The sequence below is a fragment of the Fringilla coelebs genome, assembly GCF_963513975.1.
Source record: "Fringilla coelebs genome assembly, chromosome: 7".
In the NCBI taxonomy this organism is placed as follows: domain Eukaryota; kingdom Metazoa; phylum Chordata; class Aves; order Passeriformes; family Fringillidae; genus Fringilla; species Fringilla coelebs.
Window position 1 is genome coordinate 14,012,951 of NC_140035.1, and position 22,740 is coordinate 14,035,690.

A 22,740-nucleotide genomic window follows, 5' to 3' on the forward strand; every position below is an offset into this window, starting at 1 on the left:
CAGCTGGAAATGAACTTGCACAACCCCACTTACTGCCTCACCTCCACAGCCAAGCAAAACAAAGGTGGTAAAAGCAGACAGCTGAGGAATTCCCATGGAAAATAGCACGGGGTATGTGGGAGTCTCACCTGGAACACATACTCTTCTTCACCCTGGGACTTTTCCTTAATTTTATCAAATAGGTATATTACTGACACTGCTAAGATAGAAAAAGGGGGGGGAAACAATGCCTTATTTCTTTCTCATCAGTTGGGTAAATATTAATTCCCACTTCATACTAGGATTAGGCTCAAACTGGAGTATCATAAATCTGTAACCAAACTGAAGCCAACAGAGCAAGAATGTCTTTTTAAGTCCAGCTACAAAACCAGTCAATGGCACGGGATGAGAGATGCTTTTATTTTTCACCCAGTAGAACAATCAAGTGGAAGATTATTAAATGGGGAAAACAGCAGCTTTGATGAGCCAGATACCAAGTAATCCCTGAAATGTGTCCAGTGTATCTGTCAGTGGAGCAGAACTGGGCTTCTTTGGGTTCTCTTCAGTGGATATTTGCAAAAAAATACAGTTTAGAGTTTTGAAACCAGTCATCAGATTAAGAAAAAAGGCAAAGGCAAAAAGACTATTAACATTAAAACATTTTCTTTCAGCATTTTCAAAACAGAAGGTTTCACATTTTTGCTTCAAAGCAACTTGTTACAGCCCAAGACATAACGTTTGTTAAAATGCAAGCCCAGAAATTAATGTTTCATTTTGGTTTGAAAGGATTTGTTTGTTTGTTTCAATTTTTCCCTTTTTCATTCCACTGCAAAAATGGGAAAAAAAATTTTCTCAGGTCACCCTTACATTTTTTCTCAGATTTTTCAGTTCAGCCTGCAAACTGAAAAACCAGAAGGGCACAGCCTACTTGAGAGTTTACTGTCCCTCTTTCTATTTGAATCAGATCTAAACCAAAGAAAAGGAGAAGTTCATTTCACCAGGTAATACCAACCAGAATCAAGGTATTTAGGAGATGTAAAAAACACTGAAAATGGGAGGAGCCATGGCTGCTTACAAGGGGCTGAACAACCCAGGAGACAGCTCTCCTGGCTCTAAAGAACACTGTCATCTACAAGTTTCCTGCTCTGCCATCCTACTTCCACATAAGGCAATTTATAAACTGTGGGTCTGATCCTGCATTTTCAGAACCTGACTGAGATGTGCTGACACCACTTATCTGTGAGCAATGCAAGATCCAGTAACCCACCCTAACCTGCTCTAAGCCAAGGGGCTTGGGGGTTTTGGGGTCGGGGGAAGCAAATGGAGAGAGACACAACACTCTCCCCACCGGCAACACTGGAGCATCACTCACGTGACCTGAAAACAACATCCCTTTTTTGCAAAGTGCTACCACTTCTGCAGGGACAATACAGTACTGGATAGTTGCTCTGCAAGCTCAATAAAATGAAAAGGCCTTACAAGGATCTTTGTTGGGACAGTCATCTGGTTCAAGCACAGCAGAGGACAACAACAGCAAAAAAAAACCCCACAATAAATTAGGTATCAGCACAGCTTTCTAAATGGTCTAGAACAGTTACTACAAGACAAAAATCACAGCTCTTGTAACTTAGAATCTTGTCCTTTTTTTAAAAAAAACAAAGTTATTATCCACAGGTTTTGCATAAAAATAAACATTTTAAGCTGACAGCATTATGTTAATTGGATCAACCCGCTTTTTAATATATATATATTTCTATGTATATTTAAATGTATATTTTTATATGAATAATCTTTAAAGGAGTAATGGGAATCACAAATGCATAAAAATAGATATTTTGAAAAACAAAAAAGAGTAATAATAAAGACAACCCTGATGAAAAAGGAAAAAAAAGTCAAACAGGGCAGTATTCTAAAGCAACAGCTCACCATACCATAATTTGTGGAGTCCAGTCCTTCTGTATTGTGAGCAGTTACTCCTAAATACTATTGGGGTTTCTAACAGTGACGCAAAATAAATTCCTGCACATTTTTTTTTTTAAAAAGGAGAAAAGATTGGGTTATATAGGACAGATTCAATGCCTGTTACATTGCTGTCAATAACTAGCATAGATCTTGTCCCAAGATGAAAGCAGGAGGAACTCCAACAATGCTTGCATCTATAAGAATATATTTTCTAAACAAAATCAGATCTGTTCTTCCAAACTAAGTTGTTGTGGTTTTTTTTTAAACACAATTTTTGCCCTACAATATTTTTCTGTTGTTCTACAAAAAATCCAAACAGACTGGAAAAGGTGAGATTTTCAGTACTCTGTCAGCATTTTGTGCAGCTTTGACAAAAGCTAATTCCTACCAGTTTGGAAGATTATTTCAGAGTGATCCTGAGCGTGGCATAACCTCACTGTTAAAAATCCCTTCAGGGCAAAACAATCATGGGAGAGGAGGGGAAGCTGTAAAAAATTAAAATAGCCTGACTTGCTTGCCAGCTGCATCAGTATTCAAGTAAAGTTTATAAAGTACCTTTGTGGGACTTTAGAGTCTTGGAGAGCCAGACTGGCTTATATTAACAAGTGTAATATGCACTTAGAATATGCCTTGTCATCTGCTTGTCTAAACTAAAAAAAAAAAAACAAAATTCAAAAACAAACAGAAGCAAAGGAAAGGTAAAGGAAAGGACTCAGCATCAGTATTAGACTGCAGAGTGTCTTCTTGACACTGACACTTTGATATTCTTGCCTTCCTTTCTAATGCATTACAATAGCATGAAGTCACACAGCCATTTTAAACGAGCATATCAAGAGTCCAGTTTTCAGAGAGGTTAACTTGATCATCAGCACAGCACTGGAAAAAGCTGATCTAACGATATTTCATTTACAGAACTCTTCAAAGGAAAATAAATACAATTCCACAAAAAACAACGCCAATGAAAAGCACAGAAAGTAATTTGTTTTTTATCAGTGTTTTCTCTTTGATATTCTTACAGGAAAAAAAAAAAATTCCCTTATCTCTGTCTTTAAAAGCAAATTTTCTAACCAGTAGATCTTAGAGTATTTTCCATCTACATGAATCTAAGCTTTTCTGAAACCACCAATAGGGTTGGGTTTTTTTGGGGGGCAGGGGATGGGGATGTGTGTACTAGAGGATTCCCTCTCCTAAATTTCAGACATCCAAATGGCATCTGTTTGTTTTGTCTTGTTTCTCCTCTTGAATTTGTCTATTCCCCTTAGGTTTTCAAAGGCCAACACTACTGTGAGAATTTACGCGTCCACATTTGAAAGAACTTTGGACTGAGCACAGCTTCACACATTTCACCTTCTTCATGCCCTTTCCATGTAGTTTCTTTTATCTTTACATGTATAAAATCACAGTTTATGTAACATCATTTTAAAGGAAGAAAATAAAATACACACACACACACACACATACATTGTAGTGATGAACACTATACACTAAATTTTTTTTTCAACAGCATAACAGAAAGTTTGGCCTACTGTAGGTTGAAGATGTAGGGAAGGCTGAATTTTTATGGTTGCCATGCAAGCCACCTTCAAGACAAAACAGATTAACCTACCCAAGAGCAAATGCAGCTTCTACTTTCAAGCCATTCAACAAATACTGCCTTTCTAGGAGTCAGACTGAGATCTGACAATTCAGTCAATGCAGTACTTGGAGAACCTCACTGAGTTGCTTCTGCACCAGTCCTTTGAATCCAAATGCTGTTTAAACCAAAGGGGAAGAGGGTATCTGAATTGCCTTATTATTATTATTAATATGTATATATTTCAATAACACTTTGAATTTCAATGAACTTCTGAAACCCTGCTCTTTGAGAAGAACACACCCTTTAAGTTGACTTTTTTTTCAGGCTTCTATTCCTTCATAATTCTCTCTTCATTTCCTTTCATTGTTCTTTTTCAGTTATCTACCAGAAAACTTGCTTTCTTCCAGCAGAAACGCAGCTGGTGGGCTTGGGCTTTCACTGCACCCGTTCTGTGAAATTCTCAGGGAAAACCCCTCGGCATTGGTCAAGTTCCTTATGCTGGATCCAGTCAGACTCCTTCACACCCATCAGCCATCCTTCATCCTGGAGGAGAAGACACAGATCAGATGCTAAGGGACAGCTGTGAGCTGGGATTTTTCTTATACAGTGCAGGCCAAGGAGGTGTCAAGACATTACCAAAGCCCATGCTCTTATTTGGCTTGGAGACAATCCAGGAGGAGTATGGGGGAGAAGGAAAAAATGCTGTTGTTTCCTTTTGAACAGAGAAAAGGCTACATCCCACCAGAGCTCATACTAAAGCTCCCATCTGACCCAGACTGTGCAGACATAGTAAAAAACCAGCAAGTGTAACAGAATCATGTCATAATTTACACCCACTGAAACAGGAGAAATTCTGCCAAAAGAGACTCCAGAGCTACAGGACGGGAATCACCTGTCTCACCCTTCACAATGCAAACGTGAGGGGTTTAGCATTCTCCATAGCCATAAAAGAGACAGGCACCCCCAGCATGGAATTCACCCCATTCATCTCAGGCACAAGTCTTCGGAAAGGATGAATCAGCCCCAGGAGGAGCTCATCCCTGCTCCAGCCAGGGCTCCCAGATGACTGGCATTTTAGAGGTGGTACAGGCAAAAGGAGTCTTACTCGCTATGCTGAAATCCTGATCTATGGGAACTGGGAGCTGAGGAACCCAACCCATCTTCCCAAAACTCAGCAGCTGGTTTGACACAAGGTAATGTTAGCAAAACTCCCACATTTTGGCTACATGTGATTTAGGTGTCTCAATAAGGTCTTCCCTAGCCTCCAACCCATACATCTACAAACACAGATGAATTTTCAGTCAGGCAAAAGGAACCCTGCTTGGTAGAACCTGCTCATGAGCAAAACCACACTGCCTGCAGGTTGTCTGGCACTGAGATTTCTGCTCCATCCTAGGCACATGAGGGACATATTCAAGATATTCAGGGTGGGATGGCTGCGCTGAGCTTGCAGCTCAGGTGTACAAGCTCTCTATTCTCTGCATGCCTTGGAGCTGCCACCATCCCCCAGTCATTGGCAGTGGAGCAGCCCATGGGTTTAGAGTGCAGCACGAGGCACGAGAGCTGCACAGCTCCCAGAGCCTGCAGTCTCACTTAGCCCTGACTGCTGCCTTAGATTGGAACATTCCGGACATGTCGTGGGAATGACACGAGATAGGAGCCCATCTGCAGCAGCCAGCTGCAGGGGCTGTGGAAGGATTGACATGCCATAAATCAGGAAGACAAACAACGAGGCAGAAGACACTGGGCCCAAGTGTCTAGAAGGCAGCTTCCAGCTCACAGCACGCCAGGCACAAAAGCTCATCCGTTTGCACACAGTGCTGTGCCATAGAGCACACATGCATCACTCCCACCACATCCTGCTAGGAAGGGTCTCCTCGCTGTAGGCATTAGACATGAGGATCCAGATGGGGCCTTAACAATTTTAAACCATATCACTTAGTGCCAGCTTAGAAGTGTTGCTGCCCTCAACCTTTTCTTCTATCAAGAGAGATGAATCCAGGCCTGGACATACCCACAAACTGAGACCTAAGCTGCAAGGTAGGGATGGGAATCAGTCTAGTATCCTAAGCTCCCTCCACTCACCTGCACAGTTCATGCACATGTTAACAGCCAGCAATTTCTGGCTGGGTATAGTTGAGGTTAGGGAAATGAGTTGTAGCACAGGATACACTGTAGAAGGGTTAGAGGGCTTCAGTGCAGCTACAGTCATGTTAGCAACACTCAGAGCTCACCCTCTGCAGCTTGGAGAGTCTTGAGTTCATGGCTGTTGCACCCACATCCAGCTAAAGTGCAAACACAGGGCGTTGAAAAACTCTGATCCAAAAACGCCATCTACTCCACAAATGCCATCTCCTACCACAGAACCTGGGGGAGCTGATACTCATTTCCCATCCAGAAAGCTCTCTGAGAAAGAAACGTTCCCAAATGCTTGTGCAGGGCAGTCCCACCCAGTGGGGAGTCACATCTCCAGAAGGAATCAGTGCCTGTTCCTCAAAAACCTCTCCTCCTTTAGCTGTGTGGGAACTGTTGGCATTTTACAGCTCCATTTCACAAGCATCAGCATAATCTGCCTCCATAATTCACAAGGCCAACAGCTGGGCCACAAAGAGGATCCACATTTTCTGAGTTAGTGAACTCCATCAGCTTCCCTTTACCCCTTGTTTCCACAGGATCTTATCTGAACTTGGCCAAACCCAAAGAGCTGATGACTGCTCAATCAATTTGGAGAATTCTCTTTCTTTTCCAAACAGAAACCTAGAGATGTGAGCATTAATTTTATAAACTCAATACGTCTCTCAGTCAAAGTAGTAAAACTGCTGCAGATGGTCAGCTGGGTGCCCTCAGGCACAGAAAGTGAGGAGGACTTACTCAAGGCTTCTAGCTCAAATTAAAGAAAAACGTGACCAAGTAAATTCAGGTAGAAGATGGGCAGCAAGACTTGTTCTCTGGAGCTGAGACCTGTTCTAGCCTTTGGTTCTACTGCCATCTCCTGACCAAACACAGTCATTTGGAAACAGCCACTGCTGTGCTGAAGTGCAAGACATCATCCACCACCAGCTGCTTTCTCAGAGCTCCAACATCTCTCAAAAGAGAAGAAAACATCATAAGGTATGAGTCACTTCTTTCAATGCCATAGTCTGTGCTGTAGTGGTCACAGGGAATATGCACCAAGTTTAGGGGCAGTGAGGAGGCAAAGTATGGGCTCTGTTGCGCTCCCTGATCAAAAGAGCCATTGTATTGGCTCAAATGTTTTGATAGGGACAAGAATCCATGGCTACTCCACATGCTTTTATGCAGGATAATGTCTCCACTTTCCAGTAACAAGCAGAGTCCTCCCCCTCTGTTGCAAGAAGCCAATCTCAAGCTCAAGGACAACCAGCTCTCTTGCCAGCTCCCAGCCACAAACTAGCGGCTCAGGATTCAGCCAGCCAACTGTTAGTGAAGAAAGAAGCAGCTCAGGAAAGCCCCTTGGCTCCACCTGGCCCATGCTCACACCCTGCCTCCCCCCCCTCACCTGCTCCTCAGGGTTCTCAAATGGAATCACAAGCACCACGTCCCCGGCCTTCAGCTGCAGCTCGTCAGTGTCGGTGGCCGTGTAATCGTGCATGGCCTGGACCTGCAGGGAGAGCAGAGCAGCACTTTGAGCATGACTACCTAAAATGCCCCCTGAAACCACACTAAATGTTATGAGCCTCCTGTCATTCTTCAGGGCTTAGCCATTCTTTCGCTTTCAGCAGAAGTCACAGAAAAAAAATGGGAATTACTAAAGCAGGGAAATGTTCCTATAGGAAGATGCTGTAAATTTTCTCTTTCAGGGCATGATACAGCTGTGCTTTCTGGCTACCACACTCCCCTACAGACATTAAATTTGTGGCTTATCCTTACCCAAAATCACTCCTTCCTCCACTCCTTTGCTGCAAGTGATCCTTGGCACATTCAGAATGCCCACCCAACTACCCTGTCTAGTCCTAGACTTTCCTCTGTTAATTCTGACTTTTTAACTTCCCTGAACATGGAGTCCTCTGTTCCTGCTGGTGTTCCCAACTCTTCTCAATTTGTCAACTTGCACCAAAGCTTAACTTTTCCTGTCAGGAGCACATTTTATCCACACACTATCCAGAGTCTGTGACTGACACCACCACAGTGCCAAGACAGAAACCACTCCAGCACAGAGAACGGATTTTGCTGCATAGTACAGCAAGACCTTTAGATGCTGATGCTCTTACATAATCCTTTGAAACATCTGGAACTACATGAAGCTGCACTGCTGGAGAGGAAGGTTTATCTCTTCTTCAACTTCTGTTCTGCCTTTCAACATGGCCTAGCCCATGGCCATACTGAGTGAAAGCAGTTAATGCCTTACAGGGGAGGGAAAAACCCTCACCAGGAACTCGATGCCACACGGCCACACACTCACCTTGAACAGAAATCCTGGGGGCATGTCAGCTCTCTCAGATGAAGCACCTCCTTCCACAGTGCCATTGACAGTTGCGGGGAAAGTTTCCACAACAACTGCAGGCAAAGAGCTCTGATAGGCAGTGGCAGCCAAAGAAGGGAAAAAAAGACATTGAGAAAAGAGAATCCAAAACTGAAGCTCCAAGCCCACCCTGGAGGATCCAGACCCCAACCATCCCATGGCTTCAGTGGGTTTTCCAAGCACACCAGTCAGCAGCAAGAACACCCCAAGGGACAGCAGAGGCAGCAGCAAGAAGGCAGGATTGGTGACGGCTGTCTTTCTCTGCCTAAGGCTGCAGAAAGGGAGGGATGAGCTGTAGGTTTCCTGAGACCATAATGCCCAGCATTTCCCAGTTGCTGTGGTCACAATGCAATCTCATAGAGCCCTCCTGGAACAGACAACTCAAATGTGACAGCCTGTAGGAACAAAGCTGCCACGAGATGGTTCCAAAAAAGGGCAGTAGTGTCACCAAAAGGAGAGGAGGCCTGGATATTCAGGAGACACTGCCAGAGCCCAGAGGACAGGGTAGGCAAAGTAAATGGCAAGCAAGAGGGAATCCAGCTGACAACACAGCTTAGGACAGCATGGGCTGTGGGCTGACTTCATAACATGGGTGAAGGGACAATTCTTTTACTGAATTTTCCAGCAGGCCTTCTCCCTAAGCATTACACAGATAAAATGCAACAACTAAGTCTGGTCCCTGAATAAGAGCATAAGAGTAACTCCTCTGGTGGCAGGGATGTGTTTTTCCAAGCAGCTACACAGCTCTTGTTCCAGTCCAGCCTCCCACGTGGGCTCTGTAACAAAGGGATGGAGGAAAGGGATTGCTGTCCCTTGACGTGTTTACCGATCCTGAGTCAGCTTCAGTTTTAGATGCTTCAGCTCCAGCTGCTGCTTCTGATCCAGCTGCTTCAGCTCCTGCACGGGCTGCTTCTGCAGGCTGCAATACAAAATCATCCCAATGGGAAGTTACTCTCCTTCCAAATACACAAGTGTGCAGCAAAGTGCAGCCCAGCCTGCCCAAGTGCTCTGTGCCACTGCCTGAGCCATCTGCTGACTAACAGGTGAGACACTGCAGGGTCTGGCTGCATTTCTGTCTCCCCCTTTTTCTGCAACTCAGGGAAATCACAACAAAGTCAGAAACCCTCAATTCCAGCCATGCAATAATTCAGAGGAAATCAATGAAATGCCAAAAATTCTGTGTGCCTCTTTCTCTTCATGATCCAAACTGCAGATCTACTTAACACACACAGTATCTATTATTAGATCTAGATTGCCCACTTGTAAGAGAATCCAAGTTCTCCTGCATGCCAAAGAACAAGGATCTCTCCATAGTCCACATCCAAGATCACCAATCACAGAATATTTAAGTACTTGCCTACTCCCAGAAACAAAAGAGCATGGTAAGATTGTGTCCAGATATGAAATTCAGTCCAGACCCAGCATCAACATGACATTAGCACTGAATCAGAGGACACTGTGCTAACTTTCACCCCCTTCAATTTTGGATGGGCCCAAAGAGTTGTGGATTTGGATTCTTTTGTGAATATTCTATTACTAACAATTTTCTATGAATATTCCAGATGGGGTGCATAGCACATTTGTGTTGATGGAAAGTTTCTACTGTACAAAAGCTGCCACTACCAAGGAGATTCAGTATCACCCACAAATCACTGCCTAACAAAGACTATTCCAAAAAGCCTGGGGACAGGGCTTTCTGTGCACAACAGAAGACCAAGAAACACCTATGACAGGCTTCCAGCAGTTCAAGTTTTTATTCTCCTTTATCTGGAGTCAGATTAACTCTTTATAACACAAAATTAAAGATATTCATTTCCCCCTCCCAGAAACTGCAACAATGCAGAAAGTACATTGGATCTGGTAGCACCAAGACTGCAAATCAGCCCCCTGGGAGACTGGCCAGGCAGCATCAGGGAAGACTCCCAAGATTTGCCATTTTTAATACATGGGAATACCCAGCTTTAGCAGGCCTACATGCCTCATACGTTTGATAAACACGTTGTCCTCCTTCAGCTAGGATAGTTGAATTTCTTCCTAATAGCTGGTACAGGGCTGTGTTTTGGATTTGGGATGAGAATAATGTTGCCAACACTGATGATGGAGTTGTTGTTGAGCAGTGCTTACACCAAGTCAAGGACTTTTCAGGTTCTAATGCTGCTATGTCAGCAAGGAGGCTGGAGGACAAAAGGACATGGGAGAGGACACAGCCAGGACAACTGACCCCAAGTGACCACAGGGATATCCCAAATGTCATCATGCTCAGTGTATAAACTAGGGGAAAAGCTGATCAGGCACCACTGCTCAGGAAAGAGCTGGGCATCAGTCAGCTGGTGTTGAGTAACTCTTTTTCACTTGCCTCACTTGGGTTTTTTTGGGTTTCATTTATCTCTGTTATTTTTCTTTTCATTACAATTATTATTATGTTGTTTGAATTAAGATGGTCTCATCTCAATCCACAAGTTTTATTACTTTTATCCTTCCAGCTTTCTCCTCCATCCCACCAATGGGAGGGAATGAGTGGTTGTGTGGTGCTTCACTGCCAGTTGGAGTTAAATCCAGACACATGCACCCCTGCATACAATCATATTCTAAACAAAACATTGTCCAGATTCCTGAATTTTGCAGTTCTCATAGTCCCAACCTTACAAAACCCCAGAGTAAAGCAATCACTATGGTAAACCTTAAATGTACAGCTGGCTACTGGCCATGCACTAGCACAATGCTCCAAGCAGCATTCTAACAACAGCAGCAATAACAAAGGAATAAATCTTTGATGTAATAAAAATCCATTACTTTACCTTCAGCTGCTCCAGTGGTGTCATCTAACATATGCTTTCCTCCCCTATCACATAAGGATGTGATGTCTCCAAATCACCATGTCCACAGCCCTACACTGCCAGAAGATACTATAAACAGCAGAGCTGTTCCCATCCTACAGAGGATTCCCTCAGCAGCTTTGGTAGAGTTAAGGTAAATATATGCATATGAAATGCTACAAAGGATCCTCCTGTTTAATTGGTTTCACTCCCAGGTTTTCATGTGGGTTTAGTGAAACTGGAACTAGGACAAATGCCAGGCCAGCTTTATCTGACCATGCATGAGTTTTATATGGACAAGTGAAAAGGACCTCAAGGTGAGGGTTTGGGTTGTTTTTTTTTTTTAAAGCAGCTAATTTGCAAAAATAGTATGGAATAATCAGAGAAACTGGATCTAAATTAATCCCCTGAATTTCAACAAAGGGCATTTTCATATCAACTATTAATTTTTCTCTTTTATATACCAGTGGGGCATCCTGAGACCTACAAAAGCATTTACAATCATGGGAAGAAAGAATTGCTCGCTGCTGTCACCAGGTTTAAAAGCTTTGCTTATTCCAACAGCAGCATCATGCACACCAAATGCACATTTCCCAGTATGCAGAACTAAGCCAGCTCTGCTGCACTCAAGGTTCCATGCATTCGTTAACCTCATGCCCTATGGGACTAAGGAACCCAAAAAAAGTCTCCTCTCATCAAGAGCTAAGAACATTTGTAACAAAAACACTTCAGAAGACTTGAAGAGGAAGATCCCCCAGCCTTAGGAAGCTCTGCTCTTTGTGCACGGTATGCCAAGGTGAGAATTGGTACAGTGAGAACACCTTGACTAGTAGCATTTCCTGGTTGACCAGATTCTCTTTCGGGTAAAACCAGTTTGCAGGATGAGAGAAGTGGTCAAAAAAACCTTTTACAGCCATGACTGTAAGCACAGCTCAATCAGATACAGTCATACCTTACCATTCCCCTGAAAGGAATGAGATTTTTCCTAGCTAAACCAGTCTCTTCTTCCCTATGACAGCTTGACAATGCACATACAGGGGAAGGACAGATGTTAAACACTGATGGCTGATACAACACACAGGGGAAACCTTCTTCCTTGACATCACCCAAGCTCATGGGAAGGAGAGTAGTGCCCACAGTGAGTCCTCAGGCCAGGGCTAGGTCATGTCCTTCCAAGCACACTCATTCCAGGGGGTGATCTGGCCCTTGGGATTGGGAAGGTTGGCAGGGCTCAAATCCTCTGCCTGAGCCAAGGCCATGAGCTTACTCAGTGAATACAGCCAGTTCCAGCAGCAGGCCTGAGAACCCAGATCAAGCATTTTCTGTCCACACTGCTGCCTGCCAGTCCAGGGGGACTCAAAAGTAGTTATGCTTGAAATACCTCTCAAGGGGCTAATCTGCAGCCACCTGAGACCTGCCCAGGCCAGTTGTGTGGAGAGGGTCAGGTTTCTGTTCAGATGCAGGGAATGTGCAGGGTCTCCCTGTCAGCAAGCTCCAAAGCTGAGGCAGATGCCAGGCAAGTCTCGGGCCAGCAGTTAACTTCCAGTGGAGACACAGGGTGTGCCAATTCACATCTTTCTGACAGTGATGGTCAATGAACAGCAAACTCCACAGAATTCCAGATGTGTACATCTCTAATGGTACAGGCAGTAATGATGATACATTTATGACAGCTGAGATATTTATGCACTGCACACGAGACCAACAGGACGTAGAGAGTTTAGGAAATGCTGTGTTGTGGAGAGGGAGGATGATGGCACAGTAGTGTTAAGTGTGAGGTGAAGGTCACAGCATTATGCCAAGGGAAGGGTGAGTGGGTTAGCAGGGAAAGGCAATGGGCATGTGCACTGGTAGAATGGTAAGTCTTAGAGTGCCAGACTGACTTGCAAACATGGCCCTGGGGCTTCATACAAGGTGCATAAGTGGGTCCAGCAGCACAAAGAGCAACTTTGGTCTGGGGTGTGCAGGAAGGAGAAGCAGTGAAGGAAAGGAGACAGGCATGTGAACAGAGCTGGCACTGCCATGTGAACAGACATGATGAGAGACAAAAGCTGTATGAATTTCTTACCTCCCATAAATCCCAAGGTAAAGACTAAGCATGTCAAAGAGCAACAAAAATAAAACATATTTATACATGATTATTTCAGTGAGTACAAACATTACAGACACTGATCAGACTGAAGCAGACATAGACATTCAACAGTACTTATCTCTGCATGTTTTGAAAATATCTGTTTGTACATTAATTTATACATCCCTGGGAACAGAAGATCTTTAAGGTCCCTTCCAACCCCTTAACGTTCTATGATTCTGTGGTGTCTTTGGATCAGCAGTAAAATACCTTAACCACTCTGCCATACTGCCCACCCTATAGGAAATAAATCTGACTGTTTTGATACCCAGATGGTTTTCACTATTTTTGTACTTTGGTTACCAGTAGAAATTATTTATTTTTCACTCTCTTTTAATGACTTCTGAAGCTACTTAATAATTAGGTTAGAACACTAAATATGCTATTGCTGAGTACTTCTGAAAAACCCACTTACTGCAATATTTGTTGCTTACTGAAAGGATAACAATTTCAAGTCAAATTTATACTAGTATCCCATGTAAGTATAACCAATTATCTAAGTTCTAACTGATGATTCAGGAAAAAAAAAGTATTTTTTTTTTTTAAAAAGGCTTATGTTGATATGCAGCTTGTCCTGAAGGCAAGTAGACACAAAATGCCCATGTACCCACATAAAGTTCCAAAAAAGGATAGATTGGCCATATTGGTGTGCATCCAATTATGATAATAACTAGTATCTTGCAGATACAGTATTTTAATTTAGGGGAATCAAATGCCTAAATGTTTGATTGCTCTGACAAAAGAAGTCTTATCCCTACAAAAATCTGTGCCATACAGAGCCACTTAACATGACGATACTGGAGATGTACTATAAACAACCCAATGATATTAATTACAAATTTTAGTAGCATCCACAGACAAAAAAAAAAACCACTTTGCACATTTAAAATGGAAAATCTCAGTAAGGACAACCACCCTATTCAGGATGCACTGCAAAGCCTCCAGTCATGTAGACATAACATGAGGCACACTTCACCTGCCTCTGACAGAGGACAGGACCAGGTACAGACCAGAACAGAATCTGGCATCTTCTTTTTTGATACCCCACTGTGACAAGCAGGAAGCTGCTTTTCAACTGTGAGTGCAGGCTGTGTCATACACAGGAAAAGAAGGGCTTCCCATCACTTGAATATCCATTTACAGCCTTATTCACCTTAAGCAACTGCAGATTATCAAAGTGTCTGTTAATTAAAAATCCATTTGAGAGCAATTTACAGCAGGAGCACAGAGCTCAGGCTGAATCCCCATCCAGAGAGTAAGAACTTTAATACATACAGCATACAGAGGATGCTGCTCTAGGGAGGGACATACATTAAGTGAATCATCAGAGCAAAGCCCAAGCACCCCACAAACACCTAGTGCCTGACTGTGGCCAGGCCAGCAGACACCTGATTCTTCCTGGACTTGCACACCCAGCAGAGAAGACCAAGGTCCCCATCCTGGGCACCCACACCCAAGCCCAGCCACCCACAGCTCAGGTCCATGCTATCCTTCAGGTGGGTGCAAGTCAGTCACGAAGGGAGAAGGAGCGGCGCTATGAACCAACCTGGGAGGCGGGTGTGGGGGTCTTCCCCACAGTGGCATCTGGTTTAATGGGATCAAAATCCAGATCCAACAGGCTGGCTCCCTCCTGGAAGGGCCCAGGGGCATCAAACTTGGCAGCAGTGAGGGAGAGAAGTAGTATGAGCGTTAGACACGCGCGTGGGCACGGCGGAGGGAGGGCGTGTGATATCCCGGAGCTGAGGCTGCAAGCGCAGAAGAAATGGTGGCAGCGCAAACATTGGATGTGATCCTGACTGCCTGGGGCCCACAATCCCAGGCAGTTCACATGGGGGCCTGCAAACCAAATCTGAGCCTCTTCCACAGCACTCATTTATCTTCCCACTGGCCAAATGAGCTGGCATGGTGCGAGCACCTGATCTGCGGTGGTCAAAGGGATCACAGCCACTGACGAGTGAGAAGGACTGCTCATCTATCTGTAACTACTCCCCACAGCTCACCCAGCTGCCTTTACACTGACAGACCAACCTCCCCAGCTACTTATAAATGAGCTCCCATCCATACAACCCATCTCAGGAACAAAAATCCAGGCAGCATACCACTCAAACAGCTGAAAGGGAAGTCTAAGAGACCTCAGAGCTAACTTTCAAAGCTGCTAATTTCCTCCTGCCTTCTGAGTCAGAAACACAAAACATGGCAGCTCACCCTAGCTAAGGGATGTGAATCCCCCACAACTCAAAAATGCTGTTTTCAATAGTTTTCATTTCTAGGCATCCCATAAACTTACACATGTAGGTCTTCTAAAAAGCATACATTTGAGAAGCTTTGCTACTGTATTCAAAGTCATCAGAATAACTCCCTTTGAGTGAATAATGCTCTACCTAGAGACAATAATCCCACATTTGCTGATTGCCATAAATAAGAAGTCATTACACAGGACACAAATTATTAGCATTTAAGACTGGACTATCACTTTGATGGTTTAGATTTAATCAAACCACAAGAAACTGCTTTCTACTCAGCTTCAGAAGAAGCTGCTGTCTCTGGGAAGTCAGGAAGATTTGCCCCTGTTTCCTATGACCTCCCAGCTCACTGACCCCTACTCCTTCAGCTACCTTTTCAATAACACAAAATTTGGCAGGTTGGTCTCCACAGTTATATGAAAATCCCACAGTAGAAAAGCTTCTAGAAAGTAGCAAGTGACACCCCTTAAGGCAAGTCCTCTGAATACCACCATCATTTTCACCTCTTCTAATTTTCTCTTATCCCAATTTTCTTACAGATTTTTCCCTGCCTTATAAACATGTCTTTTTGAGATCCACAAGGATGAGGACAAGGAACCAAGCTCTCTCATCTCACAATAATGAGCCCTGATCAGCGTGCAAAAACCAACTATCATTCTAGTAATTCTAGTGTGTTCTTCCAGCACATCCAAGCCACCCATCAGAGAGGTTATGACCCCAATCTTTAGCTTTGTTTAGTAGTGAAACCTCAAAGGCTGCAGCCATGGAATAGTCTTACCTGTCATTCAAGATTTGAATGCAAGGGCTAACACTCCTTGCCTTTACCCAAATCTCCCACAAGACAGCTCATTGGAACTAAGACATCTGACAGGAACAGCCCTGGGCAACACACTGAGTGCCTGGGGCTGCTGGGCCCTTGAAGTGAAGATTGTTCTGGAAACCAGAGTCCTCCCTCAGAACTCCCATGTGGTCAAAAGTCACAGCAGATCCCATTCTGGCTCAGAGCACTGATCAGGTGCACAAGAATATATCTAAGGGCTGGCATTCACATGGAAATACATGATAGAGATAGAGCTGTCCATTACCAACACAGGAGAAGGAAACACAGATGATGACAAAGAGTTGCTCAGCTGCCTGCAGTCCCCGCCTTCCAAAACTGATGTCAAATCATCTCTCCACTCTGCAGGTTTTATCTATTGCAATGCCAAATCTAACATGGACTTCCCTCCCCACTTCATCTCTGCCCCTCAGCAGCTGGGTGGAAGGTGGAAAACCAGAGGCAATGGAGCAGCGTGACGCAAGGAGAAATGAGGGAATGAGTCACAGACGAGCACTGATAGAGATATGACTTGTGCTCTAACAAGCATTTAGGGAATATATATATACACATGTGTATATAGTTGTGTGTATATATATATTTAAATAAAGTAGATGCAGATATCTCATGATACAGCCAGAAATCTGGTCAGGCTCCTATATACATAAGGACTGCCATTCTCCTAGATCCAACAGAGAACTTCCCAACTGGGCAGCTTCTCTGGTAGTGACATAAATCAAAGGGCAAGTGAAGAGGAAAACATATAATTTGTAAAATTTTTTCCTTTTTCAGGGCTTCAGAAGGTGCCACTTGACAATACTGACAGACTGTGTCTTAACTACAGGCACAGTCCTGCCCATCTAACTGCATCAGCTACTCTTTGCAAAGAGAACTTTGGCAATTCCTGTGCAGACCTGGGCTTTAAACCACAAAGGCACAGAGTACAAAACTGTCTTCTCCAAGAACTGGCAGAGATGCCAAGGTCAGCAGTTAGGATGTACATGAGCAGAAAGAGCACATTTCATCCACACTCAGGATCAGTGGCTTTGGAGAAAGCATAGCACACCACAGGATATGAAGGGAGTCATAATCCACATGCACTGCTGCTGAACAAATGCAGCAATTACTTTCTGGTATCTTGACCAGGTGCATTTCTCCTGGTTTTGCTATGTATGAATGAAAGCTCTCAAAGGGCAACCTGTTACTGCCTTTTACTGCCTTTCAGGTACTCTCCCCTTTAAGTCAGCTCCTAAGTAATCCTTTGCCTTCTGAGGTCCAGTGCTGAGCTTGCTTTCCTCCTTCACCTGACCAGGTTTCATGGCTCGACACCTCCAAAGAGAAGAATGGTCTGAAGGAAGAGTTCAGAGGCAGAGAAGAATTAGGCAGGGCATAGCAGCTAACCTGCGAAGGGGTTGTCACACTTATCTCGGGGACAAAATTGTCATCAAACAGACTGATGATGTTCTCCTGCTTGATCTCCTTGGAGGGGGTGACTTTTGGAGGCGGAGGCACCGGAGGCCCTTTCCTCAACTGCATGCAAGTGAGCACATGGCCACAGCATAGACGGCGACACCCAAAAAAACCAAAGACAGGAACCAGGTTAGTCACAAAAACTGAAGGTGAGGGAAGTCACAACCACTGGCACAGAGCAGGGTCCAATCAACTCCATCTGAAGAGAGAGGGGAAGGGGTGAAGGGCTGAACTGAAACAGAACAAAAATCAATAACCACACGTCTCCAGAGAAGGTTTGGCATCATTAGTTACACTTCAGCCGTGGGCAAGTTTCCCTCTGCAGAGGAGAAGCGTAACACAATTAATATGCATTGACAGGACATGCATACATAATTAAAGCATGTGCAACCTTCAAAAGAACCACTGGGAAGGGAGCAGATCAATTTACTGAGAACATGATCCAACAGAACAGCCATCACTGCCTCCCTTTGCCATACTTACCATACCTAAGGGAATGAGAGAACAGACTCCATTTGTCCTACAATGGGCAGGTGGCCATGAGGACAGACTGATCTGCCCAGTTCTGGCTCCCTGGTGCACTGGCTCTCAGTCTGCTGTAAAAAAGGTCTGCAGGAGCTCTTGATGGCATCTCAGCTTTAGGCAAGAACAACTCAAACTCCTGAGAAGCCATGACTGCTGTGAGCCCAACTCTGCTCTCAGTTTCACCAGTGACCATTGACAGCAATGAAGTCATGTTTCCCAAATGGAGACCCCGGTGAATACATAAAACCACCTCACTCTGTAACTCTAACCCATTCTATCAGCCTTCATCATGCTAAAGATTCACCCTGACACTGCATCCACAACCCCATGGAAGTTGTGGTAGACTCTGCCTAGATCAACCCATCCACACAGCTTTCCATATTTTGCTGTGCACAAGGCTTAAAATTTCTAGATCAAATCAGACTTTGAGGAGCTGCTGCTGTGTTGGAATAAATCAGCCATACAAGTTCCCAGCACCACAGCAATGCTCAGCAATGACAATGCCTCCCATTTGCAATGAAGTTTTCCAGCTTGATCTTACTGCATCTGAGGCAGCAAGACCCAGAGACCTGGCAATGTGTACCCAGTGTATCAGAGTCAAGCCCAGATCTGAAACACAGAAATCCATTACTCCTAGGCCTGTGTTCACACTCCTCCAGCACATAACTGAGTTCTACACAGCCTTTATTCAGATTTCTAAGGACATGCCAAATTTTCTACTGAATTAACCTACTTGAGAGAGAGTGATGGTGTATGAAAACAGACTTTTTGCCCTCTGAATAGCTAGCTAGGGGAAATAATGTAAGCAAGTGAGTTCACTTTTAATATTTTGTTTGCATAAGGTGGTGTGTCCATATTCCCTGAGAACAATTCCTTCCTGAAAACCCCGTGCCTTCCAGTTGCAAGATGGGACAAGAAGTTTCAGAGAAATGCTGTTCTCAGAACAGATCCACCCTCTGCAGAAATGGGAAGGCTCCAATTACTAACTCTCAAGTCAAAAATATCACAACTCTTCTACTATTTATTCCTCTGATATGGATAGTCAGTCTCCTTCATTCCAATGCAATAGTGCTTTGGAAATCACCACTTCCACACCATTCCAGCATTACTTCCAAAAGCAGTCTAAAAACAACATTTCAAAGACAAGATGATTGCATATTGATGTTGGGTTATACGCATAAATTCATCATGCACTAACAACTTTGTTGCCTAGAATAGAACAAAGCCTCTAAAATCCTTCTGCTGACTTCAATCTCAGTTTTATCTACCCAAATTCTGCACAGTTGCACTGATTTCAAGAGTCTCATGACAGAGTTTCAGTGGTGTAACTGAGAGCAGAAGTCTGACCGTTTAAGTTTCACAGATCCCCTCAAGTCTTGTGTCATTATCAGATTATTCTGCAGAGAGCTGAGAGCATTCACTTCTTCCAAAAGACAGAAATGAACTGGTTTTGCAAATTAAAGACAATAAAAGAGTTTGAGGTTGTTTTGGGTCGTACAGGGAACAGTTCAAAAAATTTAGTTAGCATTTATTTGATCACTCCTGGTCTTGTCTTTCTCTCCACAGCGTTTGCTCACACTCTGCATTGGTATTTCAGACACAAAGAGGCCAGGGAAGTGTTCTTGCTTGTTACTTTGTGCTCCATCCTGCCAAAGAGGGTGAGGCTCCTTGGAGGACCAATCCCTTGGAGAACAAATCACTTACCCATAGGTCAAAAGTAATGACACCTGTGAAGATTTCAGTGTTAAAGTCGGGCACTTTGCTGTTGAGAGAGCAGACACCTGTGTTCCCAGCTGCCTGGCAAGCTGACACACACTTGGTTTCTAGGTTTTATCCACACAGACACCAGGCTCGGCTCTGAGTGTGAAACTCCTGCCTTTCTCTTCCCTGCCTCTGCAGCCAGCTCCATCTCCTAGCAGCTACTGTGAATACAGAGTGGAGCTCTTCTCCTCCTGCTGCCTGGGGGAATGAATTAAACACAGGCTGGGAAAGAGCTGCCGGGCGGTGGCAGCATTGGCTGCAAATGTCATTTCAGTCTCGCCTGTGACCCATCCAAGCCAGAGCTGAGCTGGAATATCTCCTGCTTGTTCCTCAAGGGGTGCCTCCAGCCCCATTCCTGCGGGCAGGCAGGCAGCAAGTGAAGGAGAAAGCACTTGCAGGCTGGCAAAAACAAGGGTTATGTGTGCTATTTAAAGTAAAGGGAAGAAAACAAAGTCAGCAAGATGAGTCCACAGGCGGGGTGAGCGAAGTCTGTTGTGAACAGCCTAATAAATCTCTATATGATTTCTTGTTCCAAATTTTAGTCAAGTTCCGGAAATCTCTGGGGGAATAAGAAAAAAAAAAAAAAAAAAGAAACCTGCAACAGAAGGGCAATTTTGGATATCCTATCTTCCCTCCCCCATACACACAGCCTACTCCAAAGGTCCTAACCAAGTTGGTGGTCAGGCTCTGCACTGCCCAGCTTTTTAGAGACCCTGGAGAGGTCCTGAAAAGACACTGCCAGGCACCCACACATCTCACAGGGCTGGAAAAGAAATTTTGCCCCATGTCCCCTTCCTGTCCCTTAGCAATCCTAAAAATCAAATATGCAGCGGAGAGAACAATCTAGTGAGAAACTAACTAGAAAGAGGAGAAAAACTTCCCCACAGGTGTGGATTTGGAATCACACTGCTATGCATGGGAACAGCAAGGAAGTTCTGGGTTGCACCCATCTCTTTTCAGAGGCAGTGGGTTTTCTTACCAGTTTGGCCAGAACCCCTCTGAGCTTTAATTCTTCCTGGAAGACTTCTCCCAGTGTCCCACTTACTGAGACACAAGGACTGGAACCCAACGTAAATTTGGCCTAGTTACTACTTTTCCCTACTAAGCTTTTCCCCCACTCAGCAACAGAGGGACAAGAAGATGAAGTACATGTTTTATCTTCCCAAAGTAGAACATACATGATATGATATGCTGCTGGATATTTCCTATGTAAGAAAAGGCCTAATGAAGGCCATATGGAAGGTATCAGACTCATCCAATGGAATATCTTCTTCCTGGGACCCACCTAATTCCTTCCTAGCATAAAAATATAATCCCTTTTTTTTTTTTTTAAGCATAATATTGTATCTTGATAGTAAAGTGAAACATCATCCAATGTACAGATGTTCTCCTTATAGTAGTAAGCTTTTTTATTTTAACCTTTCTCAGCTACAGAAGTTCTTAAAAAGAAACTGGACCACTCAACTCCACAGGTTAATTCAAATGTAAAGAACCAAGCTCCTCGCCCAGCTACAACTCCATCCTTCCTGGATCTTCTTGGCCATCCTATCAGACAGCAAAAAGTATTACTGGCCTTCCCCCTGTGAAACCATTCAGAGACAGTTCTTGTAATAGAAAGACGGCAAATAAGCAACTTGCATTCTTAGGAACTTTCTCAGGAAGCAGTGAAAGAGAACAACCATCATGCGATAGTCTGTGTGCTCAGTAGCAGGATGAGGTCTAAAAAACAGCTGGTGGAGGTCTTTGACTCACAGAGCTTGTGCCATCAGCAGAGACATGGTCAATGGCATGGGGACACTACCTGAGACGGTGACTTTGGGATGCTTGCCCCGGGTGCTTCCAAAGTGGACGGTTCCAGCTCATGGTTGGCAGTCTTGGTCTCAGGGCTGGTGATGGGAGATCCATCTGGTGGAGGCGAGGGGCTTTTATTTGCTTTCGCTGGGGTGCTGTCACTGAAGGAAGTGGAGAGAGAAAGGGGGAGACAGGGGGAGAGAGAGGGGAAGAAAAAGAGAGAGAAGTCTGAGCCAGGCCTAGGAGAAGCTGTGCTAACCAGCACAGATCAGTGGCCTCCATTATCTCTTTCAGATACACAATGAAGACATTTGGAGCTACTGAGAAGCATCTTTGCTGAGTCACTCGCAGTCCAACACACTGCAGCAGCATGACTTTGCAGCAGGCTACTCACTAAATGCCTACAGAACTTATATACTTGCCTCAAACACAGAAAAACAAAAACTAAACAACCAGGCATCCTTAATTTTGCTAGATTTTCATGTAAGTGCCTGACGTTAAATTATAGCCTTCAATACTGGGGAAGCAGATGGGGAAAGGAGTTCAGTGCTGCTCATTCAATTTTAAATGCCACAGATTAGAATTTTTCTGTGTGGTAGTCTATGGACCTCTGCATGGGTTATGACTCATAGATTCACAACACCTGAACTAAGGCTGCAATCACAGAATATCTTATTCCCTGATGTCGTATGAACTGACTAAGCCAATAGTCAGGCAAAGTAGCCAGAGGTTTCACAGATCATTCCAGACAGCAAAGGAACAGTGAGGTTCTGGCTACTAATAGAGATTTCCCTACTATGAAAGGTCTCCCTAGTTGGTCTCTATTCCGAGACTGTTTCTGACACACAGTCAAGAGGGATTCTTCAGGAAATTAAGATGCAAGAAGCATATGCCAATGGCATTTGTTGGTTCACAGCTTGGACAGAATTGGGCAGATTTTTCAAAGGCATGGCAAGAGGCACATGGCTTTCCCTACAGGTGTGCCCTGGCTGGGTGTCAAGTCTCTGCTTCAAAATACAGAATCATGAGAGATTTAGTAAAAAGCTGGTTACCACAGAATTTCAACAGGGAAAATTCACTGCTGGGGGATATTTTAGCAGAAGTGGTTACAGTTTGGCAAAACCATACACAGATGAAAATATAATATCATAGCATATTGCAAAAGGGCTGTATATCACCTTATCTACAG

At 44.1% G+C, this 22,740-nt stretch overlaps 1 protein-coding gene across 3 annotated transcripts in view; it reads right to left on the bottom strand.

The window, feature by feature from the left end:
• Window positions 1-224: 224 nt before the first annotated feature.
• Window positions 225-22,740, bottom strand: part of BIN1 (bridging integrator 1) — an 87,318-nt gene continuing 64,802 nt past the window's right edge. The window contains exons 10-17 of one of the 3 annotated variants that reach the window (XM_084209621.1): window positions 21,562-21,712; window positions 17,406-17,534; window positions 14,491-14,598; window positions 12,882-12,905; window positions 8,824-8,916; window positions 7,938-8,048; window positions 7,035-7,136; window positions 225-4,060 (exon numbers count right to left, since the gene is read on the bottom strand). In XM_084209621.1, coding sequence (XP_084065747.1) covers window positions 3,953-4,060; window positions 7,035-7,136; window positions 7,938-8,048; window positions 8,824-8,916; window positions 12,882-12,905; window positions 14,491-14,598; window positions 17,406-17,534; window positions 21,562-21,712 — 826 coding nt within the window. In that variant the 3' untranslated portion in view covers window positions 225-3,952. The remainder of the gene's footprint in view (window positions 4,061-7,034; window positions 7,137-7,937; window positions 8,049-8,823; window positions 8,917-12,881; window positions 12,906-14,490; window positions 14,599-17,405; window positions 17,535-21,561; window positions 21,713-22,740) is intronic. The other 2 variants (XM_084209619.1, XM_084209620.1) reach the window with 2 other exon arrangements.